The 20,123-nt window shown below is 36.9% G+C and overlaps 3 protein-coding genes across 3 annotated transcripts; 1 reads left to right on the top strand and 2 right to left on the bottom strand.

Moving 5' to 3' along the window:
- Nucleotides 1-1,938: 1,938 nt before the first annotated feature.
- LOC120414329 (malate dehydrogenase, mitochondrial) lies at nt 1,939-3,764 on the bottom strand. The gene is made up of 3 exons (XM_039575469.2): nt 3,575-3,764; nt 3,078-3,482; nt 1,939-2,821 (listed from the first exon to the last, which is right to left on the bottom strand). The coding sequence occupies exons 1-3, from the start codon at nt 3,638-3,640 to the stop codon at nt 2,279-2,281; spliced, it is 1,014 nt and encodes a 337-aa protein (XP_039431403.1). The 5' UTR covers nt 3,641-3,764; the 3' UTR covers nt 1,939-2,278.
- A 3,319-nt stretch (nt 3,765-7,083) lies between these two features.
- On the top strand, nt 7,084-14,313 carry LOC120414330 (GTP-binding protein Rheb homolog). Its single transcript, XM_039575470.2, has 5 exons — nt 7,084-7,544; nt 7,969-8,040; nt 13,340-13,547; nt 13,616-13,745; nt 13,805-14,313. Exons 1-5 carry the CDS (start codon nt 7,496-7,498, stop codon nt 13,892-13,894), a joined length of 549 nt encoding a protein of 182 aa, XP_039431404.1. The 5' UTR covers nt 7,084-7,495; the 3' UTR covers nt 13,895-14,313.
- Nucleotides 14,314-16,938: 2,625 nt separating this feature from the next.
- LOC120414367 (DNA helicase MCM9-like) lies at nt 16,939-20,032 on the bottom strand. The gene is made up of 3 exons (XM_039575534.2): nt 19,846-20,032; nt 18,217-19,784; nt 16,939-18,161 (listed from the first exon to the last, which is right to left on the bottom strand). The coding sequence occupies exons 1-3, from the start codon at nt 19,947-19,949 to the stop codon at nt 17,050-17,052; spliced, it is 2,784 nt and encodes a 927-aa protein (XP_039431468.1). The 5' UTR covers nt 19,950-20,032; the 3' UTR covers nt 16,939-17,049.
- Between the last annotated feature and the right edge of the window lie 91 nt (nt 20,033-20,123).

A 20,123-nucleotide genomic window follows, 5' to 3' on the forward strand; every position in this document is an offset into this window, starting at 1 on the left:
CCGTATTTATCCAACGCGGTGAACCTCGTTGGATAAATGTACGACTCGTGCTGAAAAAATCCTCTTTTCGCAACTTGTTGCATAAACTACTACTTTGTATTCTCAGTAGTTATTTTTAGTATTTAAGAATTTTAAGAATGAGCCGACTCGGTCCTAACCAGGTCCCAGCACCGAAAAAGATCTAATAAAAATAATTTTATGAAGAAAAAAAAATGTGAAGAATTTTGGAAAACAACTAAACAAAACATTTTTTAAGCACATTTTTTTTTATTCAGGTGTTGAAACTATGGCTTGTAATTTAATTTAGATTTTTTTTGCCCCCGAATATTTCGAAATATATGAGTTCTAAAACTTTTAGAATTTTTTTTTGTTCTGAGAATTTGTCAAACGACGTAACGTTTTCCTTAAAGGTGTTTCCAAAACTTGAGTTGTGATGACCGTATGGCGCCGCCTAAAAAATTAAAAAAAAACGAAAATTTTGAATAAGATTGATTTTTTTTTATTTAAAAAATCCTTAAATTTTTCGGTATTTTTATATTTTTTATAGATTTTAATGATTTTTTTGGTAATTTATTAATCTTAAATTATTTGTTAATATTTAAAATATTATATTTTTTTTAGAATTTCTCAAAATGATTTTTTTTTAATTTTAGATTTTTAGGATGTAGTGAATTTAAAAATTTTAAAAACTCAAAAAAATTTCTAAAAAATTTTTTTGGCAATTCCGTCGTGAAACTACTTACTTTTCCTGTCATTCTTGAACGACGAAATGCCTACTTTTCTGTACCAAAAATAACAGAATCGAATAGCAACACTTTTCAAAATAAATGCTGAAAAGTTCTACTTTTCAGCACTGAAATGGGTGCTGAAAAGTTGAACTTTTCAGCACTTGTTTCAAAAAGTAACACTTTTCAACATTTTTTTGATTTATACGATTTATTGACAAAATACATGAAAATTCGACTTAAAATTTCACTCAATGGGTGTTTTTCGAAATTGCAAAAAATGTTGTATGGAACTCGCTGCAAAACTTGTTTTTTTCAGCACTCATCGTATTTATCCAACTCGGTGAACCTCGTTGGATAAATGTACGACTCGTGCTGAAAAAATCCTCTTTTTGCAACTTGTTGCATAAACTACTATTAACATTCAATTTTTTTTTGATTTTTTAATGTTTTAAAATTTTTAAAGTTTTAATTTTTTTTCGAACCTTCATTTTTTTTTTACTTTTGAAGCTTGTGGAAATTTAAGAACTTATAAATATTTTTAGAATTTGAAAGAAAAGTCTTCAAGTCTTAAGTCTTTAACTATTAATATTTTTCTTTTAATTCTTGAAATTTCTGTTTTTTTTAATTTTAAGATTTTTGATTTTCAGAATTATAAATAAAACTTTTGTTTTCTGTAAATGTTTAGATTTTTTTAATCTTGTGGAATTTTTTAAATCTCTCTGAACCTCTAGAATCTTGAGTTTTTTTTTATTTTGAGAATTAAATTTTTATTTTTTTCCAAGAATTTTCAGATTTGTTTGATTTTTAAAGATTGGTTTTTTCAATGTTTTGAACTTTTAGAACTTTTCGGTGCGCTTTTTTGCTGGCCTTAATATAAACAATTTCAGGAATTATTTGAAATTTGTCGTTACGTAATACTTTTTGTTTAAAATATTTGAAATTTATTCTTGAATTCCAAAGTTTTGTTTAAAAGATCCTATAAAAATGCATGGGATTAATCTCTGTAATTTTATGTTTTCACGAATATTTATAATAAAACATAGGTACTACACGAATTTAAGAAAAGACTCAATAATTTGGATGTTGGATATGTTTGTTCATGAATTTCTTGAGTCTTCTTCTTTTCAACTTTAAAGACAACTAAAAACGCAATAACTTAACGCAAGCCAGTTTGGGATAAAGTTCTTTTGTGTAAATGAAAACAGTTCAGTTTTTCCTTCACATTGGTTTTTATTTATTGTTGAATTACCTGACTTTTTACCTCTACGGAAGAGAAAACTGTGGTTAATAACTTAAATTTCACTTAATTTTTTGTTTTGTATGAACAATTCGTTTGGTATTTGATTGGTCGTTATTCGTGACTGTGTTTGTGATTCTGGCTGATTGTTCCTAAGGAAGAGAGTCATCTGAATGAGCTTAAATTAAAAAGGATGGTAGTGCTGTATCGTGCCAAATGCGCTAAATCTTGTACTTGAAAGTTCTTTTCAATGGTTAGTTACAAACATCTTTTCATCTTGATCTAGAATCACTTTTTTGTTGTTGTTGTTCACTTAGTTCTTCTTGACAAACTCCTCGCCCTTCTGGATGTTCTTCTTCAGCTCCGGAATGGCCTTCTTCAGCAGCTCTTGCTCGTAGGCGTTCAGCTTGGGCAGTCCCAGGTTCTTCTCGAGTCCGTTCTTGCCCAGCAGCAGCGGCGTGGAGAAGTAAGTGGCCTCGGTCACATCGGAGCGGACGTACGCGCACTCGATCACGTTCTTTTCGCCGTTCATGGCGCGGGCCAGGGCAAGCGCGAAACGAGCTCCGGCGTAGGCCATCGACAGCGTGGCCGAACCGGCACCGGCCTTGGCCTTGACGACCTCCGTACCGGCCTCCTGGATGCGTTCCGTCAGCGCGGCAATCTTGTCCTGGGGGAAGCTGACCGACGGCGTGGCCTGGGACAGCACCGGGATGATGGTCACACCCGAGTGGCCACCGATGACCGGAATGTTGACCTTCTGCGGGTCGACTCCGGAGGCTTCACCGATGAAGGCGTTGGCACGGACAATGTCCAGCGTGGACACGCCGAACACGCGCTTCGGGTCCAGGACTCCGGCCTGGAAAGAATTTGAGATCAATAAATTTCAAGGCAAATGAAATCTAAGCTAGAAATCTAGAGCGAGATAAACAATGTCTTGAATCAAGGGCTAAATGATATTGATAAGCAAGTTGAAATGAAAAACAAAATCGCTGCACTGAGAAGCAAGCAAGAGCTAAGGTTGAATGACTTTGAAAGCGCTGGTGATAATTATAAACTCATCACGATGGACAAAAAATCGACCAGCAAAGCGCATATTACAATTCGAGGCTTACCTTGGCCAAGGTGTCGCAGGCAATCGGCACCGTCGAGTTGACCGGGTTCGAGATGATTCCGATCAGCGCCTTGGGGCACGCCTTGGCACATCCGGCGGCCAAATCGCGCACGATCGAGGCGTTCGTGTTGAACAGATCGTCGCGGGTCATGCCCGGCTTGCGCGGAACGCCGGCCGGAATGATGACAATGTCGGCACCGGCCAGGGCCTTCTCCAGGTTTTCCGGTCCGTTGTAGCCGGTGACCTTGGAACGGGTTTCGATGTGGGACAGATCGGCGGCGACTCCGGGCGTGTGGACAATGTCGTACAGGGACAGTTCCGTCACCAGCGGGCTGTTCTTGAGCAGCAGCGAAAGCGGCTGGCCAATGCCACCGGAAGCGCCGCAAACGGCAACCTTCACATTGTTCTGAAATAGCCGGGCAAACGGGTTACGTAAACCATTGCAAAAAAAAATCAAATAAAACCAAATCCGGTCAATCTAACCCACAATCTACTAACCTGGCCGCTGGTGGAGAAGTTCTTAGCGCCCTGGGCGGCAACGGACTTCAAGGTACGAGCGAACATTTTTTAGCTTTTTCAATTGAATTGAAACTTTTCCCGGAAGGATTGTTGAAGGATTGGGATTGAATCGAAAAACCGTGCCGTGGCCACCACACTCGAGCTGACAACGTTCTGTACTCGGACTCACGAAAAGAGAATTCAACGAGAGATGACGGGGGAAAAATCGCGAGAGAGCGACCTTGGAGAGAGCGAAGAGGTTATGTCAGTTTGGGGCATGGTTGCCGGTTCTGTGTGTTCCGTTCAGGATATCTGTAAAAACAAGTTTGGTTGATCTCTGAACTGTCATTTGACGTGATACAATAATAGAGCTTTATGACGTTTCGCGTACACACACTAGCGCATCATTTGATTTTGCTAGCCGGACAAAATTTAACCTCAATCTTTTTCGTGTACGTACACGCAATACATGCGCACGTAAATAACTCTATAATAAATATAAATATAAATTACAAAAATTACAAAAATTACAAAAATTACAAAAATTACAAAAATTACAAAAATTACAAAAATTACAAAAATTACAAAAATTACAAAAATTACAAAAATTACAAAAATTACAAAAATTACAAAAATTACAAAAATTACAAAAATTACAAAAATTACAAAAATTACAAAAATTACAAAAATTACAAAAATTACAAAAATTACAAAAATTACAAAAATTACAAAAATTACAAAAATTACAAAAATTACAAAATTTACAAAAATTACTAAAATTACAAAAATTATAAAAATTACAAAAATTACAAAAATTACAAAAATTACAAAAATTACAAAAATTACAAAAATTACAAAAATTACAAAAATTACAAAAATTACAAAAATTACAAAAATTACAAAAATTACTAAAATTACAAAAATTACTAAAATTACTAAAATTACTAAAATTATAAAAATTACAAAAATTACAAAAATTATAAAAATTACAAAAATTACAAAAATTACAAAAACTACAAAAAATACAAAAATTACAAAAATTACAAAAATTACAAAAATTACAAAAATTACAAAAAATTCAAAAAATACAAAAATTACAAAAATTACAAAAATTAAAAAATTACAAAAATTACAAAAATTACAAAATTTACAAAAATTACTTAAATTACAAAAATTATAAAAATTACAAAAATTACAGAAATTACAAAAATTACAAAAATTACAAAAATTACAAAAATTACAAAAATTACAAAAATTACAAAAATTACAAAAATTACAAAAATTACAAAAATTACAAAAATTACAAAAATTACAAAAATTACAAAAATTACAAAAATTACAAAAATTACAAAAATTACAAAAATTACAAAAATTACAAAAATTACAAAAATTACAAAAATTACAAAAATTACAAAAATTACAAAAATTACAAAAATTACAAAAATTACAAAAATTACAAAAATTACAAAAATTACAAAAATTACAAAAATTACAAAAAATACAAAAAATACAAAAAATACAAAAAATACAAAAATTACAAAAAATACAAAAATTACAAAAAAAAAATTCTAATAATCCCAAAAATTAAAAAAAAATCTAAAAGTTCTCAAATTTCAAAATTCTATAATCTAATCTAATCAAATCTAATCAAATCAGACCCTAGCGCAGCCAATCTTTTGAAGGGATCCTGGAGAGTGCCTTTGGTTAGATGACGCCTAGCACTCTTCTTGTCATTTATTAACATTAGAATGCATTGAAACATCACACGCGTTTAAGCGACCAGGCCTACTGCGTAAAGCCGTATCGCAGAGATGACTCGTAAATGGGTTGGGTTTGAGCACAGAGTGTTCGAACAACAACACAATTCTGAATCGACAGGGGAGGAAGAAGCGTGGGGACACACCACCATACGCTCTGAGATTTGGTTGTATTCGTTGGGAGCACCATGATAAGAAGGTTTGGTACTCCGGGACTCTCTGGGATGGGACATTGTATTTCCACGAATGCCCTGGACACTGTTTTCCGTGGTTATAGCGCCACAATTAGCTCTCTAAAATTTCAAAATTCTATATTTCTAAAATTCTAGAATTCTTAAATTTTAAAATTCTTAATAGGGTCCCAAACGATGTCCTAAAGCCCTATACACATTTTAAAAGGATAGGTCTGTTAAGAGTTCTGCCGCAAAGTTATTTTTTTTAATTGATTTAAAAATCCATTTTAAAGCCTTCGCAGTCGTACAAAGGGTCGTTGTACTCAGAAAAATAACAAAACAATAATAATACAAATTTAGGCTTCATTTTAGGACTCAATTCCAAACCTCTTTAGTTCAAATATTTCAATTAAAAAAAGACAAAAAATCTAACATTTTAAATTTTAAAGAAATTGTAAAAGTTGTTAGTCACGAAATAGATATACAGTAGTTGTTCGGTAACTGGGCGTTGTTTAACTGGGCTGTTTTTTAACTGGGCGCTCGATAACTGGGCCGTAGCCCAGTTAAAAAGCAGACAAACGTCAAAAAACCAAAACAAACCGAAATCACCGAGGGGTTAATGGATGTAAAAATCATGTTCAACAAATAAAAAAAAAACTTTGAGTAACTTTTATTTTTATATTTCATCAAAAAAAAATATTATGCATCGGTAGTCCCCTCGTTATTTTTCGTTCAGCCCAGTTAGCGAACAGCATTCGGTGACTGGGCTATGTTCTCAGCCCAGTCACCGAACAACTACTGTATGTCAAAAAAGATCCTTTTTTTTGTTACTATTTCTTCTGAAATTATGTGAAAACATAGAGTTTAAAAAATCAGTAAAAATGGGATTTTATCTTCGATTTTTTTTTTAAATTAAAAAAAATCTTCGATTTTTGAATACACTCAACCCCCGGTGGTTGGTCACTTTTTCGTTTGACACATTTTTAGTTTGTACCCCGTTGGTTGGTCAAAGTCAAACTAAAAAGAGACGAACTGTCACTTTTACACGGCGCTCACGCACACTATCAATACAAACGTTTGATAGTGTGTGTGAACTCCGTGTAAAAGGGGTGTCAAACTAAAAAGTGACCCCGTTCGTTTGACAACAGTTGGTGTCAAACCATCGGGGTTTGAGTGTATTTAGGTTTTTTAAAAAGATCTGAGGGCTTTTGTTAATTTGATTTGGTTAATCGCGGTGGATTTTCTTGAAATAATTCGAACTGTCAAAAATCCACCAAAACATCTACCACATTGATCACACAAAAAACTGTGGTAGAAAAATATCCACCGGTAGATCCTTTGGTGGATTTTTGACAGTTCGAAATATTTCAAGAAAATCCACCGCGGTTAACCAAATCAAATTAACAAAAGCCCTCTGAATAGGTATAACCGCAAAATATGTAATTTAAAATAAGTCTGTACTTATCCGTCAAATGACATAATTTTGACACATGAAAAGAACTCGCATGTGTGCGTGTGTTTCCGATCGCGTGCTTCTGGCTGTGTTTGTGATCGTCCAACTGAATGTCAAATTATTCTTCAGTTCAAAGACAACAAACCTGCAGTGAAATTGTGCTGATGGTTCCTTCTTCCCTCGCGCAAGCAAATTTCGATTGTTAAATTTGCTTCGATTGTGCAAGCATCGCGCGTCGCGTCGTTTATCCAATGTTTTGGACCCGTTCGCTTTCGATGTCCCAGTGAGGTGCGCACGTTCCGGCCTGTGATTTTCGGATTGCTCCCTTTTTTGCGTAGTGGCCCTGAACACGCGAACTGTCGCTGCGTCTGACAGCTGCTCCTCCGTCATCACATCGTTCTTTTTTTCGCTGTGAATACTACGATTTGCTTGTGGGATATTGGCCGAGTTAATCCGGAATTACGTCGGCACTGTTTTTGTTTGCGAAGAATCGATTATATCCCCCCATTGTTAAGCTGCGCGGTAAGCGGACCCGAAGATGCCAGCCAAGGAGCGTAACATTGCCATGATGGGCTACCGATCCGTAGGTACGAGTTGTCCACCCGCAAAAAAAAACTGGTTCCAATTGCGATGCTGAAAATAATAAAAACACGCACGCAATGAGTGCTCCCCGCGAAAAGATTCCCTTTGTTGCCTGTTGCAAATCCCACTCCACACACAATCGCGCAGCTGCTGGCGCCCTCCTTATCAGCAGCTTCAAGCATTGGCCAAAAATTGGGCTCATCGTCGGAAGGGAAGAGACGAAGCGATAAGCAACACAACATCCACATTCAAGTTGTCTCCGTCAATCCGTCGGTGACCGTGGTGTGTTCCCGAGGAGGCTGTGTGGCTGCCGGGCCAGCAGGTGCTAATTGGAACGGAACACACCTGGCAGAAGATGGGAAAAAAACGCGATTGTTGATCACCAATGTGGCTCATCCCTGCCTCTTTCCCTTTTCTCTTCCTCACCAGGAAAGTCATCGCTCAGTATTCAATTCGTGGAAGGACAATTTGTGGACTCGTACGATCCCACCATCGAGAACAGTAAGTGTTGTTTTGTGTTTGCAATAGTCATCTCGTCTTAAGAGCAGTACGTGATCGTCACGGAAGTGTTTCTTATTTTAATCCTACAGTTATTTGACCTAGATTCTTTTAATAACGAGAAAAAAAGTCATCCTATACTTTTCCATAATTGTGCTGCTCAAAATTAACGTACGCCCAAAATCAGTATTTTATTAAAAAATACGTATCTAGAAATAAATGCATAAAACAAAACAATATATATTTTGTGAGTGGCTGTAGCTTTCCAGAAAATGTTCAGATATTAAAATTTGTTGTACATGATCGAAGATTCCCTAAATAATTAAGAGCGAGTCCACGAACAGGGCATACCCCTTTGTATGGGACGTCGTTTGGACCGCACCAATCTACCTGAAATTTTCAGGGGTTGTTTGTACATATAAAACTAGCATCTGGCCAAAATATGAGCACTCTAGGTCTAGGTCAACGGGAAGTGGGGCAAATCGGAACACAAAGTTTGAATTTTTAAATTAAATTTCAAAATTCAAAATGCATCTAAAAGGGTTTGAAAAATCCAACAAAATGAAGGGAAAAGCTTGCCAATTGATTGAATCTAAAGCGAGTTATTGGCATTTTAGTGAAAAAATAGCATAATTTTCAAACTCAAATAAAAAAGTGTTCCATCCAGATATCAACTCGGTTCGACCTGCAGCTTGTAGGGGACATCTGGGACTACCATCTGAGACTTTTTTTGTTGTAAATTTTTGATCGGGGACCCCTTAGATCCCATTTTCTGGTGATAATTTTATCATATTCGTGTTCCTGAGACAATTTCACAATAGAAACATGCATAAAATGTTTATTTTCATCTATTTAAACCCTTTAAAAAATAAAAGCCCTTTTAGATGCATTTTAAATTTTGAAATTTAATTGAGGTTTGCCCAAGTTACAGCCTTTTTAAGATTTTTGACGTTTTTGTACCTTTAAACTTTGTGTCCCGATTTGCCCCACTTCCCGTTCACCTAGAGTGCTCATATTTTGGCCAGATGCTAGTTTTATATGTACAAACAACCTTTGAAAATTTCAGGCAGATTGGTGAGGTCGATGCGAATTGGGTTTGCTTTGCTCGTGGACTCGCTCTTAAACAACGACGGTTCCGAAAGTAATTTTCCCCAAAACTAGTAGCTTCCGGCAAAAAAAAAAACTTCAATTCATTTAGAATTGACGAATTTTCCAATGTAAGATGGAACTGTCTCGGAAGCATGTTTTGTCCTAATAATTTATTTATATTTTTTAAACAGATTATTATTTCTAATCTCTTATAGAGCAATTCTTTACGTTTTCGCAAATCGACCTTTAATTCCATTTTTTGATTTTTGACACTATCGATTCCAAAGCCATTTAGGGGCTTACAAATTTGGGGGATTTCCATAAATTCGAAATATATCGAAATATGCAAATATTCCAAAATCTATGTCTTGAGAAGGGATTTTCTGATTGTGATGTCCGGAACGTGTCACCGAATGGCCAACGGAACCACGAAGTAAAAGCACAGAAGAACGGTTTTACATTAAGTTTATTTCGAGTACTTGTTACACGTTGTGTGGTTCGGATCAGACTGCCTGATCTCTTTTTCTCTCGAAGCTTCTTTGTTCGACGAGGGGTCGCACGGTGTAAATTCATGTTGTGTAATCCTACATCGATTCGATCGATTCTTCGGCAGAGTTATAAATATGTTATGATGAGGACTTTTCGAAAAAAAAATACGTACATTGAAAAATTATTTACCGATTTTTGCCTTCCTCACCTCAATGAGGGAAGGTTATAAAATCATTTATAAATCAGTTATAAGCACTTAAGTGATGTTTATACACTTTTTTGAGGCCGGATCTCAGAAATTTTGATGAAAACGTCTTCCGGAGCTAACATGTGAGCCATCGTTGGATGGGCCATCAAAAACCTCTCCGATGAGCCAGAGAAATTGAAGATCTGGCTACTTTATCAAAAGTTATGAGTAGTGAAGTAAATTAGACAGAACATTCAAAGATTTAAGAGGAATTTACTATATAAAGTATAAATATTTAATATGGGAAGGCGCCGGTTACCTAAAGGTGGATTTAGTACTGTTTTTATTTAACTTTTTATCGCTTAAAGTTGAATTCCCAAATACGTTTTTTTTTATTTTCGAAATTTTTTACTAAAAAACATCATTTGAGCCATAGTGCGTGATGGTGCAAATTCTGGTTTAGGATATACTTGTTTTTTTTTTGGATAATATCAAAAATTTGGACAGCAAAAAAATACTAAAAATCATTTTTTCGCATTCGCATGGAGATGGTGATCTTAGCGAGTTGCAGCCTGGATTTCGTCATGTATTTATGATGATTATCCAGCCAAGGTTATTTACAAATTGATTAAAGGGAATCAAAACCATTTCTTCCAGAACAAAACAGGCAGAACATATAATAAGCGTCGCGTGGAGTTGGTAGTTGTGAAAGGTAAAGGTCTGGGAGTCGCCCTAAGCAAGCGCTACGACCATTGGCATAAATAAATATAGATGGTAAGACATTTTTCTCAAGGCAAGCAATCGGATGCCAAATCATGTTTTAAAGCAATAAGTCAAATTTGCTCTCGTAAAGTACTTAAAGTCATTTTGGGTATTTATTTTCATTTTTTTTTCATTTTTAAAATACTTTTTGACAGAAAAGCACATCCGAATTTTTTTTTTTTTTTGAAGAGCTGAGTAAATCTATATATATATAAAATTTCGACGGTTTTGTTCGAACGCGAATCAGTTCAATAACAAAAAAAAAAAACAGAAACGAAGTTTGTCGTGTAAGGCTTGTTTCCTATAAATTTCTTTATAGAACTTTGAAATCGTCCAAACAGTTTCTGAGATACAGCCTCACAAAGAATTCGGATCCATGTTTTTTTCTAAGTTAGCCTGTAATTTTCAACTAACGATATCTCAGAAATTATTGGACCAATTTTCAATGTTAAAAATTGAAACTTTTGCGAAATAAAAATAATTTCAAGATGTTGAAATCAAGCTTATTATTATTATTATTTGGTCTTAAAATAGATAATTTTCCTTTTTTTATATTGTAGACCAAATTTTATATATATATATATATATATATATATATATATATATATATATATATATATATATATATATATATATATATAATATATATATATATATATATATATATATATATATATATATATATATATATATATATATATATATATATATATATATATATATATCTATATATATAAAAAATTTCGACGGTTTTGTTCGAACGCGAATCAATTCAATACGGAATGTCGGATCGAGGTGCTCTTTGTTGCGTTGGGTTCGTTTAAGTCCGAGGAAGGTTCTTACGCCAAAAAGTTACAACTTTGGCCACTCTGGAACCGATTCCGGAGCATCGGCAAATTGTATGGAAAAAGTTACGTAAAATCAAATTTTGATCACAGGAGGCTGAATAAGCAAAAAAGTTAAAAACGTCAACAAACGAAAAAAGGCAGAACGAAGTTTGTCGGGTAAGGCTTGTATATATATATATATATATATATATATATATATATATATATATATATATATATATATATATATATATATATATTAATATTTTTGTTGAAAGGATCAGACAATTTCGCAGAAGTTAAAATTTTTTAGCATTGAAATTCGGACCAATAGTTTCCGAGACATCTTCAGTTGAAAATTGAAAATTAGGTGAAACCTAGATAAATTCATTTTCATAAATTTTCTGTGAGGCTGTATCTCAGATACTAAATTATATTATTTTCTCAGCTCGTCAATAGTACTTTGTCGGATGTAGTTTTTTTTTTAATTGATAAATTAAATGTTTGATTTTTCTTTTCAAAAATTAAAGTAAATCTTTCCCTGTTCCTGAGGGGAACACCCGTGATGAGTATCGGGGCCGGCATTTACAAAGCGGATTCAGTGACAGTTCATTAATCAACTTAATGTTAACATGTTAAGTTTAATGTTAACATTCCATAGGTTGTCTTCCTAAGGTGTCTTGATAAGGTCCAGTTTGTGACGATACACTACCTTCCCTTTACTATGCAATCGATTCCAGAAGGGAAAAGATCACCAGTTGTGTTGGTCCGAGCCGGGATTTGAACCCCGATCTACCGGTTACGAGGCGGAAGCGTTACCAATGGGCTACGTGGCTCGGTTATTTTTTTTTCTTTTAAATCAATAATAATATTATTATTTTTCCAGTTCTTCAATATTAAAAAAACACATTTTTTTCAAAAATTTATATCTCCCAAACCACTGTGGGCCAAAAGATATCCCCTAAAACATATATTTTTTTTTTGGGGAAATCCACTTTTAGTCATAAAAAGTTAAAGTTAATTTATTTCTGAAAAGTCCTGATCATAAGTTATTACTTTGCCGGAAGAAACCAAATCGATCAGAAAATTTCTTCTCAGGATACCGAATTTCACACATTTACTTACCCATTTTGAATGACCAGTTCTCAAAATTGTATGGGAAAACTTTTTTAAAGGCTAAAAATATTTAGTACTTTTATTCTACAAAACCAGAGGAAATCCAGTTTTTCACAAAAACTTAAAACGTAGCCTTATGTATGGGAAAAACCTGCCTTGCGTTTTTTTTTTCACTTTGTTGCTTTTGCATGTGAGACATTTATGCGAATAGGGGCCGTTTTTTTTCTGAAAATCCTATGTTCAATTGCTAAATATTTATTAAAATTAACAATTAATTTTAATGAGCTTGTTTAAGAACATATTTCAACAAAACCTAATCAATTTACAAGATATGTATTAGAAAAACAACAAAATATTAATAATTGCAAATCTAGACTTTTTTGATTAGGTCCTATTAAACATATGAAACACAATAGCTTATTAGACCTTTACAAAAACAACTCCAGCAATAATTTTGATATTATAGACAGTGTATTTAATATTTTTTTGTTTTGTGTTAAATATTCTCCGATTAGCTCCAAACAAAACAGTTATTTTTATCAATACTCTAATCTCACACACTGAATTGCTTATTATCAGCTAACGATTCTTCCTGGAATAATCAAACGTTCGCACAAGCGAAAAAAAAGGTTGTTCATCATAATTGCGCGTTCGTAATTGTCTCTAGTACCAACACCCGCTTTTTATGTTATTGCGACGCGACAGCAGCTAGCTAGAAAAGGGTGATCCTTATCATCGATTTGCGACCACCCTCGACGGCTGTGTGCAAGTGGCGCCAATCCCCTCTCCACGTTTGATGAATCATCATTCCCTTTTCGCTCCTCTCCAACAGCATTCACCAAAATAACCCGCGTCAATTCAACCGACTACGAGGTCAAGCTGGTGGACACGGCCGGCCAGGATGAGTACAGCATATTTCCCGCCCAGTACAGCATGGACTTTCACGGGTACGTGCTGGTGTACTCCATCACGAGTCAAAAGTCCTTCGAGGTCATTCAGATTATCTACGAGAAGCTGCTCGATGTTATGGGGAAGGCCTAGTGAGTGTTGGCGTTGTGGGGGGAGGAGGTTTGAGTAGTACCATGGTTAATGGCTCGTGCCGTTTCAGCGTTCCGGTAGCCCTCGTTGGGAACAAAACCGATTTGCACCAGGAGCGGGCAGTTTCGACCGAGGAAGGACGAAAATTAGCCGAATCTTGGAAGGCGCAATTTTTAGAGACTTCTGCGAAACAAAATGAGGTTTGTAGCATAAAAATATTTTTTTACAGTGCAATCAAACGAATCCCTCCCTCTTTCAGTCCGTCGCCGATATATTCCACTTGCTGTTGCAGCAAATCGAGCGCGATAATGGAAATACTAGCGAAAAGAGCAGTTGTACCATATCTTGAACAGGTTCTGCCTCAACTGCTACGTCAAGGAACAACCCGGCGAAAAATGAAAGTTTACTAGGAAGAAAGTGTCATCCCCCTGCTTGTCGGCGCGTCGCTGTTCCGCTGCTGTTGCCGCTGTGGGACCGGAAGCTCCCGTTATCTTCATGTTAATATTAAACAAAAAAAAAATCGTACAGTGTTGTATAAAGAAAAGTTTAGTTCAAAATTCTCCAAGCAAGAAACGCAAGTAAACGTGATAGCAAATAGAACAATTTCCAATCACACAACAACTTCAAACACATTTGCGCCATAATTAATACACGATGGGGACGATGAAGTGGCAGCGGCATCGGAAGAATGGGAAAGAGAACAGTTTTATCATCATTTTTAAGAATCGAAAAGTGAAAACGGCAAATTACACGGAAAGCACACACACACACCGAGTTTTAGATAGTAACAGATTTGCACACACACGTGCCGCTAAATTCTGCAATTTTTTGTTGTGGGCGCGAAATCATGGGTCAAAACATACAGATACAATTATTTTAAAAGTTGAACCACGCAAAGAGATGTGATTTTTGGGTGGAAAAATCGCATCACTTTTTATATAACTTCTTTAGGTTTCTTTAACTTTACTTTTCTTAAGGATAAGACAATTTTATAGTTTCACCCCAAGATGATATGATATGGAGATCAAGTACTAAAAATATCATCGTCTCAAACTTAGAAAACGTGGAGATGGCTTAGAGTGGTAGAAAAAAATAATAATAATAAAAACGAGAATATTTTTAAGTTCAACAAAAATCCTTTTTTTTTCAAAGAAATATTCCCTCTAAAACATTGATACTTTCCTTTAAGAGTCATTTTGCATCATTGGTCCTCCGTACGAAACACCATTCAATTTCGGTTATTGTCCATTCATAAATGACGTGTAAATATTTGAAACTTTGTATCTTGAATAGGAATATTTTCTAAATCATTTGGCATTTTTCGCAAAATAATAATGAGGGAAATTTAGATTCAAAGTTAACTAACCCTCAAATATCCCGTTTTTGAAATTATTTTTTATTGCAGAAATTAAATTCCCAAAATCCTTAAACAAAAATAAATTACTCAAAATTAGATTACATTCAAAGATATTGAAGGTGCACTCCGAACAAATTCTAGATTACATTTCTGGAGATCAAACTTAGGGACCATCCATAAACCACGTGGACAGTTGGGTGAGAAGGGGGGGGGGGGGCAACGATTATCTACGCTCCATACAAAAAAAAAAAAATGTTTTGCATGGAAATTATCCACGAGGTGAGGGGGGCTCTGAGATCTGAGATTTCAAAAACGTGTCCACGTGGTTTATGGGTGAAAACAACAACAAGAGAAATTTAGTTAAAAAAACATAAAATATAAACATAAATGTATGGAACTAAAACAATAATAAAATCAATATTTTCAAATGTTTAATAATTCATTAAAAAAAAATTAAATTTTGAAAATTCAAAAAACCAAAACTAAACAATCAATTAAAAATTCAAAAAATAAAAAGTTTAAAGATTGAAAAAAAATGAATTTGGAAAATTTAATAATTTGAAAAACGAAAAAACGATGAAAATTTTACTATTTTATTTAATTTGGAAATTTACAAAGAAAAATTTAACTACGTAATATTAAAATTGTGTAATTAGATGGTCCTTCTATGATTTGAAAAAATGATAAGGCCGATGCAAATATTTAAAAAAGTTTTTGTCCCTCGGCCCTGGCCGAGGTCAAGGGGGGGGGCAAAAAAATAAAAAAATATAAAAATTTAAATAACAAGCCACAGTCTTCACATTTAAATGAAAAAAGTGTTTTAAAATGCATTTTACACTAGTTCAGTTGTTTTGCAATCATTAGTTTTCAAAAAATCTAAGATCTGACAAAAACAAAAATTGTATCGAAAAAAAAGATTTTGCATCGAAAATGTTCAAAAAATCTTAAGATTTTTTAATAAACCCAAACATGCTAAAAATGATTTTAAACGCAGGAGAATGTATTTTAATTTGATTTCAGCTGGTTGCACTTGAATTTTCATTGAAATTTTGAAGTTTATTGCAAAAATATTTTTTTTGCCCCCTGATTTTTCGGGCCAATTTTGAAGGGGGGGGTGACAAAAACTTTTAAAAATATTTGTACCAGCCTAAAACTGAAAAAAAAAATCTAAAAATATCAAAATCTTTTATAAAATTTAATATTACAAAAAAAAACAACACAAAAAATTAGGTTTCAAACATTCATAAAAATGGATACGTGAAACTAAAAAATAAATAAAAATTTGTACTTTTTTATGTTTGGCCCATTAAAAAAAAAACACTAGAAAAAAATAAATAATAAAATTTAGAAAATGCAAGCAAATAACTTAAAAAAATAAACAATCTCAAAAAAAACTTAAAAAAAAACAAAAAAAATAAATTTAATGATTGGAAAAATCGAATTGAGAAAATTAAAAATCACCAAAATAAAGATAAAAATTTCCAAAACATTATTAATTTTTTTTTTATTTGGTAATTTACAAAGAAATATTTAACTTAAAAATTTTAAAATTCTGTAATTCACAAATTTTGAAATTTAAAATATTTTATTTATAGAATTAGAATTTAAAATTTCTTGCTGAATTTGAAAAACATTAAATATTTTTATGTCCAAATGTTGAATTTATGAACATTTATACTTTTATTTTTTGAAATTGAGTTTAAAAAATGAAAAAAAAAATATATATTCAAAAAATTATTAATGTGGAAATAAAAATAATTATTTACTGAAATTTTTATTGAAAATTGCAAAATCGATTGTAAACTATTCAAAATACATTGTTTAATACTTATGTATGTATTTATTTTTAATTGAATAACGATTCTTTAATTGATTTTTGTTTTAACTGGAAAATAATATTATTACCTAGTTTTTGGAATTTCACTTGTTAACCATGGTTTTGCTTTTTAGCCTGTAATGTTTTTTCGTTGAACACAAAATCGTTCCAAAGATACATATTTAAAATTTATCACATAACACAGCACTTTTATTTAAAGAAAATGGAGACTTGTATGGGCGAACCAACAACGCAATATTGCTGTTTTTAAAAAAATACAAAATTAAAGATTTCGGCCAATTTCGTTAAGTTGAATTATGCATCAACCAATTCAGTCTTTATTCGACGCACTCAAAATATCATCAATGTTTGCGAAAAAGGCCAACGCCTCATCCATATCGTCTTCGGTTCCACCGACCGGACAAGCCGGGGCCTGCGACGTCGCGGGCGTAGCCTCCCGGGTAACCCCTTTGACCTGCTGCGTAGCAGCGTTCACCGCATCACCCAACTCGTCATCGTCGTCGTCCGCCAGCAGACTTGCAATGTCTTCGAAAGCCGGCTGTTCGTCCACAACAGGATTGCTCGGCTTTGGCTTTCTCTTCGGCAAAGTCACCTTGAACCGGGACACGTTGTCATCGTCTTGGGTGGTTGGTGGTGGCGGTGGGTCTTCGGCCGGTGCTGTCTCCTCCTCGTCCGACAGGAAGCTGCTGATGTCAAGCAGCGCATGGAACGACTCCCCACGTTGCGTCTTGCGACCCGGCGTCGTCGTGTTTTCCGTTCCACTGGAAGCGAAGCTGTCCCGTAGGCCACCCATGATCGAGTTAAGCTGCTGCTCGCTGTCGATGCCGTCCTGCGGGACGGGTTGCCGATCCGGTTCGGCTCTTTTCACCTTTTTGGCGGCGTTCTGTTTTTTGTACTGCGTGAAGGAGTACTTGGAGTAGAGGTCGTCGATGGCGGATTTGGGCGCTGGTGCTGGTGGGGGGTCCTCGCGGGCGCTTTCCTCCAGCTTGGCCAGGACATCCTGGTCAAACTGGGCCATTCGCTGGGAGGAGAGCGTTTCCCACTTGTTGGGCGTTTTCTTGCGACTTTTTTCCGCGAGTTTCGTTCGGAATTGTTCGAGTTTGGTGGGATCGCCCTGATTGACGTGGATATCTTCGACGGGATGCTCGAGGGGCAATTTCGTCAGGATATCCTGGATTTCTTGGGGGCTCGGTCCGAGCGGTAGTTTGGCCCGAATCACGTCCATCGGTTTTATGATTCTTCCCATCTCGTAGGTGCTCTCCATCAATTGGACCACGGTGATGGCATCGACCGCGGTTACTTGGTCTCGGAACAGGAGACGCGCATGGGCTTGCGCCAATCGGCGCAAACTCTCCAGTAGCCGAGGGGTTGTTCGATGCTGACTTCGGGCGGGATTCGCTCGACAGGCCAGGTAGTATGCGTCTGTGGGGAATGGATTCAGTAAGATCGGAACATCAAGGTGAGGTTCAAAACTTACTCAAAACGGTTTTCGCCCCTTCGGAGAACTTCGGATCGATCTCCTGAATGGCTTGAAAGTGCCGCTGCAGCGTGTCCACGCTCCAGCACGTGTCGGGGGAAATCTGCTGGAAGTGGTCCTTCGCCTCGTCGACCACGGAAAGCGACAGGATGTGATCGCAGACGTCCATGTACCAGTCGGGGTCGTACTGATCGCGCAGCAGCAGAACCAGATCGAACCGACTGAGCAGTGGTCCTCCCACGCCAAGGTTGGCACTTTCTCCCTCCAGCTCACTTACGGAAAACGGAATCTTCGGGTTGGTTGCGGCCAGGACGGCGCATCGGGCCCCCAAGGTGCATCGTATTCCTGCCTTGGCCACGCTGATCGTTTGCTGCTCCATCGCCTCGTGGATCGACGCCTTGTCCGCCTCTCGCATCAAGGTGAACTCGTCGATGCAGCAGATTCCTCCGTCGGCAATGACCAGCGCTCCGGCCTCCAGCTGCCACTCGCCGTCTTCTTTGACGGCAGCCGCCGTAAGTCCCGCCGCCGAACATCCCATTCCGGTCGTAAACACGGACCGACTCGAAACATCGGCCGCAAACCGAAGCAACCTGGACTTGGCCAAACCCGGATCTCCCACCAGCAGCAGATGTGAGTGGCCACGAGTAACCGCCGTATTGCTGAGGTCCCGCTGAGCACAACTGGCCAACGAAAGGGCGATCGCAAGCTTCACCGGGTACATCCCGTGAATCTCCGGACTAATCGACTGCACCAGCAGATCACGCGCGGCCAGCTCTCCAATCTCATCAACCGTTCCCTGCCACTCGGCCCGTACAAAGCAAAGATGCTCGGCAAAGTCCTTCCCAGTGTTCATCTTGTTGCCTTCCTTGGTCAAGCTGTTCGCATTCAAAGTGATCGTCAACTCCGTCTGCTTGCCCACAATACCAGGACCGCAGCGCAACTCAACCGTACCAATAACATTCACCCGATCTCCCGGCTGACAACTGTCGACCAAATCATTCTCCAGCGTAACCTGAATCGAATCCGGATTGTTGCTGTTCCCAGCGACCTCCTGAATCCGAATCTCCTGATAGTTGCGACAATAATCCGGCACCGGTTGATCATTTTTCCGCACTGGAACACCCTTACAGCCAGTCTCCCTAGCATTCGGACACCCCCAAGGCACGTTGAACACGTACTTCTCCTCGTACAACGCCTCAACGTCGAACTCGTGCTTGCACCGCTTGCACACGTACTCCCGCTTAAACTCTACAAACTTTGGCGCCTGCGTCATCCGAATCACGGTCCCAGACACCTTGACCAACTTCCCCAGCTGATCCAGCTTCGGGTACGTAACCCTGTCCTTCTTCGAACCACCATCCCGCTCCAAAGACGACGACGGCATGCTCGTAAAACGCACGTGGCAGTTGTGTTTGAGTCTGAACCCCGGCTCCAGAAACAAGTTTGGTCCCTCAACCAGACTCTTCTGCGCCTGCCACAGCGAGCGGTTCCACTTGACCAGCTCGCGCGTTGGACACGCCATCAATGCATCGTACAGCGGCGGTTCGCTCCGGGCCAGGTGGGTTAAGCTGTGCGGAGAAGAAGCGTTTCAAAACCTTTGTCATAGAATCGCCACGCCATGTTACGAACCTCACACCGACGGACACGTGAAGCAGCTCGTCCGGATTGCTCAGCAGCTCGTTGATTTCCTCGTCGTAATGGGTCGTCAGGTAACGCTCCATCCGGGGTTCCATCTTTCCGTTTTCCCGCTGTGAAGATTATTCCGCACGTCTTTCACCAACCTCGAACACGCTTTGAAAGGATGACAGTTGGTTTGATTCCGATTGTTTATCTCGTTTCAGGATAAAACAAATTTAATGCAAAAAAATCACCTTCGTGCTGACTCAAAAATGGGTAGGTACACTTTT

Source organism: Culex pipiens, chromosome 3, assembly GCF_016801865.2.
Source record: "Culex pipiens pallens isolate TS chromosome 3, TS_CPP_V2, whole genome shotgun sequence".
In the NCBI taxonomy this organism is placed as follows: domain Eukaryota; kingdom Metazoa; phylum Arthropoda; class Insecta; order Diptera; family Culicidae; genus Culex; species Culex pipiens.